This window comes from Aureobasidium namibiae (assembly GCF_000721765.1).
Source record: "Aureobasidium namibiae CBS 147.97 unplaced genomic scaffold scaffold_21, whole genome shotgun sequence".
In the NCBI taxonomy this organism is placed as follows: Eukaryota; Fungi; Ascomycota; class Dothideomycetes; order Dothideales; family Saccotheciaceae; genus Aureobasidium; species Aureobasidium namibiae.
This window is the reverse complement of record NW_013581188.1, coordinates 308,078-322,000: the sequence shown is the minus strand read 5'-3', so window position 1 is coordinate 322,000 and position 13,923 is coordinate 308,078. Positions and strand designations below refer to the sequence as shown.

Below are 13,923 nucleotides of genomic sequence, written 5' to 3'. Positions count from 1 at the left end.
TTGGTGGGCCCGCGGCGGAAATGATTTCACAGAAGGCAGTCTCAGGAATGGCAGGATGCATGTTTGAAGTGATACGACGAGCGAATGGGAGGCTGGTGTGCGGGACTGCGGCGCGAGATGAAAGTTGGCTGGGGCGTGATAGCGCGACTCGGCCTGCCGCGAATGCTTTGAGCTAGAGTAAAAGCTGGTCCGAGCGTTGTTTTGGGATCAGGGAGAGACTTGTGTTGGCGTTGTGCCTGCGGTCACCGGTGTGCTCTCTGTGCCCGGGATCCGGCCGCTGGGTTCTGCTGGGACCGCTTGATTCTTGGTGCTGCTCTGTTGTTGGTGCTCCTGGCCAAGTGCTCTCGGTCGAATCGCGTTGGTGCGGCTTTTCGCCTCCAAGCCGTTGAAACAGCAGACTACGATCAACCGAAAGCCCCCCTTTCCCGCCCCTGCCTCGTGCGCGCCTTCTGTTCCAGCGTCTTTTTGCTTTCGTGCAAACATCATTCGTTCTCTTTTGTGTTCCTCTCCCGGCTGCACATCTGTCTCCCTTTCCTCCTCCATCGCCGTCACCCTCATCCAAGGTGTCGGATTGAACAGAGGTTGCTTGACAGCTGCAATCCCGCATTGACTGAGAAGTCTATTTCTTGCATCTCCACACACCTGCCGAGTCTGCGGCCGCGCGTTCTCACAGCAACAACTGCGGCCACTTTTCGACCTCCACCTCCGGTCCGAAAACAACATCAACATCGCCTTTGCCACCAAGGCATAGCTGTTGCTGCATCTGCATCAGTCCAATCTCCGGACTATTACACTCGCTGTATCTCTGAACAACGACCCAGCCTTTTTGGACATATTCACAACATCAGCCCATCTCTTGTTTTACGGCGAATGTCATTGCTTTGAGGTGAGCTCCCATCACAGCAAACCACTAACGGGACCAATTTCTGACTCGCCATAAGTAATTTCTTGTAATTGACTCCAGCATGGCGCACCCTCAACAGGGCGGTGGCCACTATGCCGACGATGGCTACGGCCACGGCAATGATGGTTACTACCAAGACGACCAGAACCAGGCCTATTACGACCACAACAACCAAGGTTATGGCAATGGCCAAGATAGCTACTATGACGAAGGGTACGTCAATTCTACAAGCATACCTTGTGTGCAATCGCTAACTGGCATCCTCTAGTACCGGTCAATACGCCCAGGGCGAGCACGCCGGCCCTTACCATGGTCAACAGGGCCAGGATGGCTACTACGACGCTGGCCACAATGGCTACCAGGACGAGTACTACAACGACCAATACTACGATCAAGGTCACGCTGCAGGCCAGCAAGGGGCCCGTCAGCCAAGAGGTCACTCCGAGGAAGACTCTGAGACCTTCAGCGATTTCACCATGAGATCTGACATGGCCCGCGCTGCCGAGATGGACTACTATGGTCGTGGTGACGAGCGCTACAACAGCTACAACGGTGAACAGGGAGGCCGTGCCGGCTTCCGCCCCCCATCATCTCAGGTTTCGTACGGCGGCAACCGCTCCTCGGGTGCCTCGACTCCTGTTTACGGCATGGACTACACCAACGCTCTTCCTGCTGGACAGCGCTCGAGAGAGCCTTACCCTGCATGGACCTCTGATGCTCAGATCCCCCTCTCCAAGGAGGAGATTGAGGACATCTTCCTGGACCTCACAGCCAAGTTCGGTTTCCAGCGTGACAGCATGAGAAACATGTTCGACCACTTCATGACTCTGCTCGACTCGCGTGCTTCTCGTATGTCGCCCAACCAAGCCCTTCTTTCCCTGCACGCCGATTACATCGGTGGTGACAACGCCAACTACCGCCGTTGGTACTTTGCTGCTCATCTTGATCTCGACGATGCGGTCGGTTTCGCCAACATGAACCTCGGAAAGGCCAGCCGTCGTACACGCAAGGCCCGCAAGGCCGCCAAGAAGAAGGCTCAGGATTCTGAGAACGAGGAGGCTACACTTTCAAGTCTCGAGGGCGACAACAGTCTTGAGGCTGCTGAGTACCGCTGGAAGTCGCGTATGAACAAGATGTCTCAGCACGACCGTGTCAGACAGATTGCTCTTTACCTTCTCTGTTGGGGTGAAGCCAATCAGGTCCGTTTCATGCCCGAGTTGATGTGTTTCATCTTCAAGTGCGCAGATGATTACTTCCACTCTCCCGCTTGCCAGAACAAGGTTGAGCCCGTTGAGGAATTCACTTACCTCAACAACGTAATCACTCCTCTGTACAACTACTGCAGAGACCAGGGTTACGAGATCTTTGATGGCAAATACGTTCGCAGAGAGCGTGACCACAACAGGATCATCGGTTACGATGATATGAACCAGCTCTTCTGGTACCCCGAGGGTATCGAGCGCATCGTTTTCGAGGACAAGTCCCGTCTGGTCGATCTCCCTCCTGCTGAACGTTACGAGAGACTTCAGGACGTCATCTGGAAGAAGTGCTTCTTTAAGACTTTCAAGGAGACTAGATCATGGTTCCACAACTTGGTCAATTTCAACCGTATCTGGGTAATTCACGTTACTGCTTACTGGTTCTACACTGCCTTCAACTCGCCTACGCTCTACACTAAGAACTACGAGCAGCAGCGCAACAACTCTCCTACCACTCCTGCTCACTTCTCTGCTGTCGCTCTCGGTGGTACTGTCGCATCCCTTATCATGGTTTTCGCCACGCTCGCCGAATGGTCCTATGTCCCGAGAAGATGGGCAGGTGCTCAGCACTTGACCAAGCGTCTTATGTTCCTCCTCCTTGTCCTTGTCATCAACGTTGCACCCTCTGTTTACATCTTTGGCGTGAAGCGTGAGGGCAAGATTGCGCTGATCCTTGGTATCGTGCAATTCCTGATCGCGTTGATCACTTTCTTCTTCTTCTCGATCATGCCTCTGGGTGGTCTCTTCGGCAGCTATCTCACTGGCAAGTCTCGTCGCTACGTTGCCAGTCAGACATTCACTGCCAGCTGGCCTCACCTCAAGGGCAATGCTATGTGGATGTCCTATGGTCTTTGGATCATGGTCTTCGGTGCCAAGCTCGCAGAGTCTTACTTCTACCTTACTCTGTCGCTTCGTGACCCCATCCGTATCTTGTCGACCCTCAAGATCAAGTACTGCATTGGTATCGTGTATGTTGGTGACGTACTTTGCTACCACCAGGCCACGGTCACTCTCGTTCTGATGTACATCACCGATCTGATTCTGTTCTTCTTGGACACATATCTGTGGTACATTATTCTGAACACTGTGTACTCGGTTGCTCGCTCGTTCTACCTCGGTGTGTCCATCTGGACTCCCTGGAGAAACATCTTCTCGCGCCTGCCTAAGCGTATCTACTCCAAAGTCCTTGCAACCACCGACATGGAGATTAAGTACAAGCCAAAAGTCTTGATCTCGCAGATCTGGAACGCCATCATCATTTCGATGTACCGTGAGCATTTGCTCGCTATCGACCACGTCCAGAAGCTCCTCTACCACCAGGTTCCTTCTGAGCAAGAGGGCAAGCGTACTCTCAGAGCACCTACTTTCTTCGTTTCTCAGGAAGACCACTCCTTCAAGACCGAGTTCTTCCCCAGCCAGAGTGAGGCTGAGCGTCGTATCTCTTTCTTCGCCCAGTCTTTGTCCACTCCTATCCCCGAGCCCGTCCCCGTCGACAACATGCCCACTTTCTCCGTCATGATTCCCCACTACGGTGAGAAGATTCTTCTCTCTCTTCGTGAGATCATTCGTGAGGACGACCCTTACTCTCGTGTCACCATGCTGGAGTACCTCAAGCAGCTCCACCCCCACGAGTGGGACTGCTTTGTTAAGGACACCAAGATTCTGGCTGACGAGACTTCCCAATTCAACGGCGAGTACGAGAAGACCGAGAAGGACACTGCAAAGGCCAAGATCGACGATCTTCCCTTCTACTGCATTGGTTTCAAGTCTGCTGCTCCCGAGTACACTCTCCGTACCCGCATCTGGGCATCGCTCCGTTCTCAGACCCTCTACCGTACCATCTCTGGTTTCATGAACTACAGTCGTGCTATCAAGCTCCTGTACCGTGTTGAGAACCCTGAGGTTGTTCAAATGTTCGGCGGCAACTCTGATAAGCTCGAGAGAGAATTGGAGCGCATGGCTCGCCGCAAGTTCAAGATTTGCGTCTCCATGCAACGTTACGCCAAGTTTACCAAGGAAGAGCGCGAGAACGCCGAGTTCCTGCTCCGTGCTTACCCCGACCTTCAAATTGCCTACCTGGACGAAGAACCTCCGGCCAACGAGGGTGAAGACCCTCGCCTCTACTCTGCTCTGATTGATGGTCACTCTGAGATCATGGAGAACGGTCTCCGCAAGCCCAAGTTCCGTATCATGCTCTCTGGTAACCCCATTCTCGGTGACGGCAAGTCCGACAACCAGAACCACTCCATCATCTTCTACCGTGGTGAGTACATCCAGCTCATCGACGCCAACCAGGACAACTACCTTGAGGAATGTTTGAAGATTCGTTCTGTCCTTGCCGAGTTCGAAGAAATGACTACCGACAACGTCTCCCCTTACACTCCTGGTCTCGCCACTCCCAAGTTCGACCCTGTTGCCATTCTCGGTGCTCGCGAGTACATTTTCTCAGAGAACATCGGTATCCTCGGTGACGTCGCTGCTGGAAAGGAACAGACGTTCGGTACTCTCTTCGCTCGTACTCTTGCTGAAATCGGTGGTAAGCTCCATTATGGTCATCCCGATTTCCTCAACGGTATCTTCATGACTACTCGCGGTGGTGTGTCCAAGGCTCAGAAGGGTCTCCATCTGAACGAGGATATTTACGCCGGTATGACTGCTCAGCTTCGTGGTGGCAGAATTAAGCACTGCGAATACTACCAGTGTGGTAAGGGTCGTGATTTAGGTTTCGGCTCCATTCTCAACTTCACCACCAAGATTGGTACTGGTATGGGCGAGCAGATGCTTTCTCGTGAATACTACTACCTCGGCACTCAACTTCCTCTGGACCGCTTCTTGTCTTTCTACTACGCTCACGCTGGTTTCCACGTCAACAACACTTTCATCATGTTGTCGGTGCAGCTCTTCATGTTCTGTATCATCAACTTGGGTGCCCTGAGACACGAAACCATCATTTGCCGTTACAATAGAAACACTCCTATCACCGATCCCCAGTGGCCCACGGGTTGTGCCAACTTGCGCCCCTGTCTTGACTGGATCCAGCGTTGCTGTGTTTCCATCTTCATCGTCTTCTTCATCTCCTTCGTCCCTCTTACGGTTCAGGAATTGACCGAGCGTGGATTCTGGCGTGCAGCTACCCGTCTCGCTAAGCACTTCTCCTCATTCTCTCCCCTCTTCGAAGTCTTCGTCTGTCAGATTTACACCAACGCTCTCCAGCAGAACTTGTCATATGGTGGTGCCCGTTACATTGGTACCGGCCGTGGTTTCGCCACTGCTCGTATGCCTTTCGGTATTCTCTATTCGCGTTTCGCTGCTCCTTCAATCTACCTTGGTATTCGTCTGCTTCTCATGTTGCTGTTCGGTACTCTGACCATCTGGGGATACTGGCTTCTTTACTTCTGGGTATCTCTCCTCGCCCTCTGTATCGCTCCCTTCCTATTCAACCCTCACCAGTTCGCATGGGGCGACTTCTTCATCGACTATCGCGAGTTCCTCAGATGGTTGTCTCGTGGAAACACCAAGGGTCATTCGGCATCGTGGATTGGTTTCGTCCGTCTCTCGCGTACCCGCATCACCGGATTTAAGAAGAAGGTGCTTGGTGAGCCGTCCGCCAAATTGTCTGGCGATACTTCTCGTGCCCGCTTCGGTAACGTTTTCTTCGCCGAGGTCATTGGTCCGCTCTTCCTTGTTGCTGTGACTCTCATCCCCTACCTTTACATCAACTCTGGAACCGGAGCTAGTCGCGCCATCAACCCCGATGCCAGTGACGCAGATTTGAAGCCGACCAATCCCCTCATTCGTATCGCCATTGTCGCCTTTGCTCCCATCGGAGTCAATGCTGGTGTTTCGGCTGTATTCTTCATGATGGCTTGTTGTATGGGACCTATCTTCAGCATGTGCTGCAAGAAATTCGGTGCCGTTCTGGCCGCCATCGCTCACGCCATCGCCGTCATCGTGCTCATCGTCATGTGGGAAGTTATGTTCTTCCTCGAGGGATGGAGCTTCCCAAAGATGCTTATCGGCATGATCGCGTCGCTCGCCATCCAGCGCTTCATCTACAAGCTTATCATTGCTCTGACTCTCACTCGTGAGTTCAGAACCGATTCATCCAACGTCGCTTGGTGGACTGGTAAATGGTACGGCATGGGATGGATGGGCTTCTCTCAGCCAGGTCGTGAGTTCCTGTGTAAGATTACCGAGTTGGGATACTTCTCATCGGACTTCTGCTTGGGTCACCTGCTGTTGTTCTTCATGCTTCCTCCTCTCTTGATCCCTTACATTGATACTTTCCACTCGGTCATGCTCTTCTGGCTTCGTCCTAGGTATGTTTCTCTTGATTCTTGAAGTTGAAGTCTTTACTAACAAATCTTCACAGTCGCCAGATCCGTCCTCCCATCTACTCGCTCAAGCAGTCGAAGCTTCGCAGACGTCGTACAATCCGTTACGCCATCCTGTACTTCACGCTGTTCATCCTGTTCATCGTCTTGATCGTCGCACCAATGGTCGCTGGCAAGTTCATTGGAGATCTGCCGATCACGACACTTCCGATGAACCTGATGCAGCCCACCAACCTGAAGAACAACGACACTACCAGTCAGACGACTGGTACCGCGGTTGCTGGTGCAACAGACGGCGCCGCTACCTCGGATGGCAGCTCTGCAGCGTCATCTGCAGCAGCGCGCCGCTTTGCCCACTTCATGTACTAAATGGGGTATGCGAATCAAGTTAGATAATAGATTGGGCGGCAGTTCGGGCGTCAACAATCATGGCATTCATGACGTTCTTATAGCGCGTTTGTGTAAAACAGCAAGTGGCCATGTCGAGTAAATGCTCACATAGGCAGGCCTGGTCAGGGGATTGGGCAGCATAATGATGTTTATTTGTCTTTGTTTTTATTCTTTTCAGTTTCGATGGAAAGACATTTTGGGAACTGGTTATTATCACTGTTAGACTTGAAGGCTCAAAATGCAAATCACCAGTACATATGCAGACATGGTTGTTGTCGTGTCAGGATGTGTGTGAGAGGTTGAAGAGTAGCAGCAAGTGCAGGTGTTATGGTAGAGGCAGGTCACGTGGACTCGTCAGCGGGGCCAGTGTAGATGTGGGACCAGCGACGGTCTCCAGCATACTCGAGCACCTCGGACCTACAGTATTATCCACACTGTGAGTCGGTCGTTCCTTGCTCTTGTGCACAAGAATGTACAAGTACCGCACTCGCGCTTCAAACATGGCTGATACGCAGAGCCTTGTAGTTCAACGTGACGATGCCTGCAATGCTGGATGACCCTACGGCGCCCGCCATCTACCGCACGTCTGGCGATGCGCCGTATCCCACTCCATATGCCCCGCTGCCTGCCAACATCGTCCCTCGCCAGGTCACTCTGCGCGATCGTTCAACCACGGCCACCCTCGTGCCTTTTTCTTCTCCCGACCAAGTCCCCAAGACACTGCTGCACTACCTATGCGCTCTCCTCAACCGCGAGATCGACAAGGGCGATACATACCCTATGATCAATGAGCTTCCACTCGAGTCATTCGGCCCTTACTGGTTCGCAAACTTTGGTGCTGTCATGCTGCTGGGCAATGTGACCAATGTCGACCACGTCTGGCACATGGAGAAGGAGGGCATCGATTGGTCCAAGCAATGCTTGGGCAGCTTCTACATCAAACCCAACTACCCTGGTCGCTCCAGCCATGTATGCAATGGTGGCTTCCTGGTTAGTGACGTTGCGAGAAACAGAGGTGTAGGTCGCTTGATGGGTGAGGGATATCTGGACTGGGCTCCACAGCTGGGATACTCGTACTCGGTCTTCAACCTCGTCTATGAGACCAACATTGCCTCGGCCAGGATCTGGGACGCTCTGGGCTTCAAGCGCATTGGTCGCGTGCCTGGCTGCGGTAACCTCAAGTCCTCTGACCACCTCGTCGATGCCATCATCTTCGGCCGCGATCTCAACGGCGAAGCCGAGGACTATCTGTCCGAAGAGCGCTTCGACAAGATCCGCTACTACCTCAAGACAGGCAACTACCCCAATGGCGCCGACCGCGCCGAAAAAAGCAGACTCCGCAGCGCAGGCGCCCACTACCGTCTCGTCTCCGACCCCAACGGCGGCGAAGAAAAACTCATGCTCAAAGACAAGGAAGTCATCAGTGACCCTCAGAAACAATACGAGATTGCGTTGAAATCGCACGCTGCTACTCATGCAGGTATCAACAAGACTACTGCATCGATTGCGGAGCGCTACCATTGGATTCGCATCAAGGAGACGGTGTCGCAAGCTATCCGCAACTGTACGAACTGCAAGGAAACTGCTAAACCGGCCAAAGCACCTACATCCAGTAAAGCATCTGAGACCTCGCAAACCAGCCCTGGCGCTGCAGACCGCCAACCCTCCATCCTCTCTCCCGCTACCGTTGAGAACGCAGAAGTGCAGAATGCAATGCAACAAGACCACGCCACTCAAGATCAAATGGACATTTCGCGTTTCGATTACGAGGATATACCCGTGGATCCTGCTATCATGAGTGATATTTATGCTTCTGCTTCCGCCACTGATGCGGGCGCGGAGAATAATGCGTTTGGTACTGAGGCGACACAGCAGGAAGTACAGGGACATGGGGGTATGTATGGGGCGCAGATTTACGGGGATGATGCGGATGCGCAGTTGCAGGCTGAGCTGGCAGGTGAGTTAGAAACCAGGCATGCTGGTGGGCAGTAGAATAGCTTTGCCCGATCTCTAGCGAACGTGCGGATAATGGGATCAGAGAGTGAGAGGTGCATTCGGCTTTGCTTTGTTCAAACTGGTCTTATGGCATTGATGAGGGTAATGAGAGGTCCAGAAGAGGAATGAAACATGTAGTCCATAGAATGGTACGCATGATGAAGCCGCTTTCGCTCCTCTCGGCTGCCATGAACGATCACCATAACTGCCAAATCTACCTTCCCACGGATCAAGCATTGAAAGCACTCTAGCAGTCCAACCTCCCTCCCTTTTAGAACCCAAACTTATGTTTAATCAACCCAGTAACCGCGCCTCTCTTTTGCCTACCCACAAACTTACTGACATCGTCCGCCCACCCTTGACTGTTGTTTTCTAAACTTTCCATTGAATCACCCATGATATTCAGTTTCTCTGTTCGTTCTTGCAGTTGTCGTTGCATGTAGGCTCCCCATCCTTCGTTTGATGCAGAGGATGAAGATGCAGAGGCGGGTGTGCGGGAGGCAGCGAGGCGGGAGGCTTCGTCTGCGCGGGATTGGGCGAGCATGCGCTTTGAGGGGGGTCGGTCGGGTCCGCCGACTGTGAGGGGGTGAGTCAGTGAGATGTTGGGGAGAGAGAGGAAGAGGAGGTGAGGGGAAGGAGGCTTACTCAAGATGTCCATGTCTGAGGGTGTCACGTATTGTGTTCCTGCCACCCATTGGAAGTTTGAAATTGTGGGTCTGGGTGGGATGAGGGCTTGCGGGTTGAAGAGTTTGTCCAGTGACCTGGACCTGCAAGTTGTTAGTAAGTATATCTTAGATGGAATCTGGCGACTTACAGTAGTTGACCTGTACCCCACATATTGATGAGAGCCATCTCAGAAGGACCAGTCCAGCCAAAGATATCTCCATTGGGAATGATGATGGAATCTGCAAAACGTCTGGTATCCAGGATATGCGAGATCTTGATCGAATTGAGTTCTTTCAACGCTGGCAATGTATATGCACGCACAGTGCCGTCGCCGAACAATCCACAAAGCACGTATCCTTGGTCTTGGAATCTCACCACAGCGGCTGTCTCGCAGGAGTGGCTGTCGAACGTCTTGTGAGCGCCTTTCGCGGTGGCCGGACGGAAGATGCGGGCTTCGGACGTGGTCACGGCCACGAGGACACCATCGGTTTTTACGCCGTTGCGGAGATTAGCGACAGCGTCGGGAGTTGCGGATGCTGGTCTGCCTGTGTGGGTGTTGACGGGTGACATGTGGATGATACGGCCATCAAAGGAAGTCACGCCCTTGAAGTCAACGCAGTAGCGTCCGCTGCTATCGGGAATGAGCTTGAAGGTTGCTAGTCGGCCTAGATTGGTTCCAGCGTGAAGATTTACACTAGAGTAATTCTCGTCTTCCAGAGTCATTACCTAGCAATTGTCAGAATTTTATCAGCTGCGAGCGTATGTCGATACTTACGCTAAACTCCAATTTTGTGACCCATTCTGGCTTGTCTCCTGAATGACTGCTCTTTCGGCGTAGTGTGCCGAGCTTGTCACCTTTGCCAAACTCAGCAGTCGTGCCGAGGTGAATGATAGCAGGACCACGCATGTCGATAACAGCAAGTTTGCCTCCCTCAGAGGCAGCCGCGACGAAGCCGACTTCGCTGACTTTGACCGCAGTAATTGGGCCACTTTGCATGTCTAGCAATGTGAACGGGCACAGTCCCTCCTTCAGACTCGGGTCGGCTCTGTCCACAATATTGGTGAGAGAATTAGGACGATTGCCCCCAGCAGATGGAGGCACATCGCGGCCAAAGTTTCTGTTGTGGCCCCAGCGGAAGACTGCGACTTCTCCGCTCCTCGTACCAGCAGCAAATTCACCGCTGGCGCTCGCCAGAGACGTATTGGTAATGTCGACACCTTCGATGCGTCCCACAGCTCGACCAACACCTGCTTCCAGAACTTTGTCGTTCTCCAGCTCATCACCGTGACCTGCATCCCACAGTCTGACCGTACCATCTGCATGCATAGTCTGAATGATGTTTCGGTTCTCGTATCTCTTGAGAGGATGTGTCTGCTCTACACCACCCTTCAAGATTTGAGGGCCCTGGTTGCGAGTCTCAGTCATACCAAGCCATCTGACTCTGTCGACCGTAGTGACGTTGGCTCGTTTGATGAAAGGATGGACAAAGGTTAGGGATACGTGCAACTGGTTGGTAGGTGTGATTGGAATGCCGCTCGGGAAGCTTAGCGTAACGACCTCTCCAGACGACAACAGCGCTAGGATGGCGATGGGGTCTTGAGCACCAGCAAAGTGAGGCGACTCGCGGGGAATGAGACAAAAATCAACTACTTCGGCATTGGGTGGGGTTGGAAGCACTCTCTGACGGCGTGGATTCTCCAAATGCTCAGCAAGAACATCCCAACTTGAGGTAGCATAGTTTGGTGTTCGTCCCATCTCGAAAAATGTCATGCCTTTTGTTGGCATAGTCGAATCTGCCCCACCGGCAATGAGAAGAGCTGTGTCGTCGGGATCCTTGTTCGCACACCAGGCAACCTTGAATATAGGCTCTCTCACTGATACTGTGGGCCCCAAAGTCGTGGCACCCTTGCCAGGGATGTTGATATGTGTCTCACTAGTCGTTCGGGCCAGGATGATTCTGCCGTCCTTGGGATCCCAGAATACCATCGAGCTGTCTTCGTGTCCAGTCAGAATGAATGTGCCAGTAGGATGCCAAATTGCTTGGGTGAGCTTTGGCCAGCGAGGTGTTCTTGAGGATGCAGGATCTGCATGGCCGCCTTGTGCTCCAGCAGGAATCTCGTATTGGAAGAACTTTTGAGCTTGGTTCAGCTTGAAGGAAAAGGTGACAGCGCCGTGGACGTAGCCGATCAACAGCTTCCCAATATCTCTAGGGTGGAACTGTATGCTGACGACTGGTGACACTCGTACTCTTGAGTCACGCTCAGCCCATAAATTTGGGATCCGGAAAGGAGCTGCGCCCTCTCTGTCCATATCATAAGCAAGAACGTCTCCAGATTGCATGCCAATCAAAGCATAGTCCAAGGCGGGATCTGTCGCGATACATGTTGCGACACCCGGCGGTGAATGTGAACCGATAAGTTTCTTGGCCTCGAGCGAATAGAACGACAGGTCGTTTTTCGAGTCGAGACAGACCAGCTTGTCGGCGCAGAATTGTATCTGTTTGGCTGATGCTCGCTGGGGTAGGTCAAGTGTGACAGCGACTCTGCCTCTGCCGAAGATGTAGATTTGCCCAGGTCCAAATTTGCTGTCCTTTGTGCCCACTGCCAGCAGTGATTGCACAGGATCGTAAGCGATGGATCCTATCTGACTGTTGATACCATAGCGGTCGATGTCATCGATAGCGACATGCTCGGGCGTTAGTCCGGCAGAGAGGTCGTTCTGTATGCCCGCCTGCTTGCTCCGAATGAAGCCGGCCATGATGTCCTGATGAGCTTGGGCAGTCTACCTCTTCAACAAACTAAGAAGATGAAGTTCAGGGTTGCTTTCACGCTTGTCGGAGAAGTGGTTTGCCTAGGTGCTCCTTGTCGCTCGCCAAGTCATGGAAGCTTGGGCATCCTCCACTGTTCCAGGATTTTTGGTGGATTGTGACCTCCTCTCATGACCTGACGCGTCACGATATGAAGACGGGGTCGATCGCAAATTGCGACTGTCAAATATGGTCTTCTGTAGAAAGAAAGCACAAATGACCATGTCTCGTGATGAGGAAGCTCTTCAGCTCGAACAATTATGTGATGTGAACTAGCAACACGATTGTTGCCCGGTAGCGATCAAGTGCGATATTCTATCTCTCAGCCAGCGGTCAATATGCACCTCCGATCAGCAAGGCTATACCATTAGTGACACAGGGACATGGCAACGTAGGTGGACAGATAGTAATGTAGACAATGTCAATGTATTCTTAAAGTGGTATCGTAACGAAAAAAAACAACTCTTCCATCGAGTTAAAGACACCCAGAAATGCGTACTCCCAAACCATTATCGTGAAGCTTTTGAATCCTTTCCTAACAGCGCCGTGCATGAATCATAGAGAGATGAGAAGTTGGTGCATCTTCTAGTGGACCATGACATCGCCCTGCTGCTGGACAGGCTGGGGCTTTTCAGTGGCGTTAGCAGGGGCAGGGTTGTCGGTGTCCATCTCGTCGGCAGCCTCTCCCTCGGCTTCACCTTCACCTTCCTCTTCCTCCTCCTCGTCTTCATCCTCGCTAGCGCTGCTCTCGGCCTCAATGTCCTCGCTGCCAGCATCTGAGACTTCGTCCTCCTCCTTGGCTTGTTCGACGGGGTTGGCCTCGGCCATCTCAGCATCTTCTCCTTCCTTGACTTCGGGCTCACCTTCAGCCTCGACCTCGTCCTCTTCAAGCTCCTCGGCACCGTAAGCAGCCTCGTCGTCTTCCTGGTTGTCGGCGTCAGGCTGCTCGGGAGGGAACTCGGCAGGGGCGCTGGCCTCGCTGTCCCACTTGATAGCGAAGCGGGTGACACGGGGCTTCTCGGCGAGGATGCTGCGGCGAACCTTCTCAACGACTGCCTTGGCAGGAGGCTCGGCGATGAGTGCCTCGTCGGTGTACTCGTTGTTAACGTAGTAGCCGACGCGTACGAACTCGCGACCGTCGTAGCTGCAGGTCAAGAGGATGACAGTGACGCCAATGATGTCGCTGTTGGGGATGCGGTTGAGGTCTGGAGGGTCGGCTTCAAAGACGAACTTGTTGACGCCGACAGGGACGGGGCCGACGAGAAGGGAGTCAAGCTCTTGGTCATACTCGGAGCTGGGTAGATGTGTCAGCGTGGAGACCAGGAGATGTAGATGTTTGGGACACTTACGAGGTGGCAGAGCCGACATAAGTGAGCTTCCACTCCAGATCCTTGTCCAATTTCTCGAGACATTCAAAGGTGATCTCAAATTCGTAGGGCGAGGTGAAGGGGGCAGGGTTGTTGCGCACAGCAACGTTGAGCAGCGACACGGCGGCCATGTTGATGGATGTGATGGAGATGAGAGATGCAGTGGAGATGGTTTGAGGAAGGATGCGTCTGGTGCGGATG

General features: G+C 52.9%; 4 protein-coding genes across 4 annotated transcripts; 2 read left to right on the top strand and 2 right to left on the bottom strand.

Annotated features, from left to right (window-relative positions):
* Positions 1–965: 965 nt before the first annotated feature.
* On the top strand, positions 966–6,866 carry M436DRAFT_85624 (1,3-beta-glucan synthase; the record flags this gene model as incomplete). The annotated part of the gene is made up of 3 exons (XM_013568106.1): positions 966–1,117; positions 1,173–6,482; positions 6,536–6,866. The coding sequence occupies 3 exons, from the start codon at positions 966–968 to the stop codon at positions 6,864–6,866; spliced, it is 5,793 nt and encodes a 1,930-aa protein (XP_013423560.1).
* Positions 6,867–7,424: 558 nt separating this feature from the next.
* Positions 7,425–8,474, top strand: M436DRAFT_10320 (zf-H2C2-domain-containing protein; the record flags this gene model as incomplete). The annotated part of the gene is made up of 1 exon (XM_013567934.1): positions 7,425–8,474. A coding segment is annotated over one exon (1,050 nt), but the record flags the coding sequence as incomplete, so codon positions are not given.
* A 679-nt stretch (positions 8,475–9,153) lies between these two features.
* M436DRAFT_56302 (snare-dependent exocytosis protein-like protein) lies at positions 9,154–12,306 on the bottom strand (the record flags this gene model as incomplete). The annotated part of the gene is made up of 4 exons (XM_013567980.1): positions 9,154–9,458; positions 9,528–9,649; positions 9,697–10,274; positions 10,324–12,306. The coding sequence occupies 4 exons, from the start codon at positions 12,304–12,306 to the stop codon at positions 9,154–9,156; spliced, it is 2,988 nt and encodes a 995-aa protein (XP_013423434.1).
* A 634-nt stretch (positions 12,307–12,940) lies between these two features.
* On the bottom strand, positions 12,941–13,853 carry M436DRAFT_56478 (histone deposition protein Asf1; the record flags this gene model as incomplete). The annotated part of the gene is made up of 2 exons (XM_013568024.1): positions 12,941–13,649; positions 13,705–13,853. 2 exons carry the CDS (start codon positions 13,851–13,853, stop codon positions 12,941–12,943), a joined length of 858 nt encoding a protein of 285 aa, XP_013423478.1.
* Between the last annotated feature and the right edge of the window lie 70 nt (positions 13,854–13,923).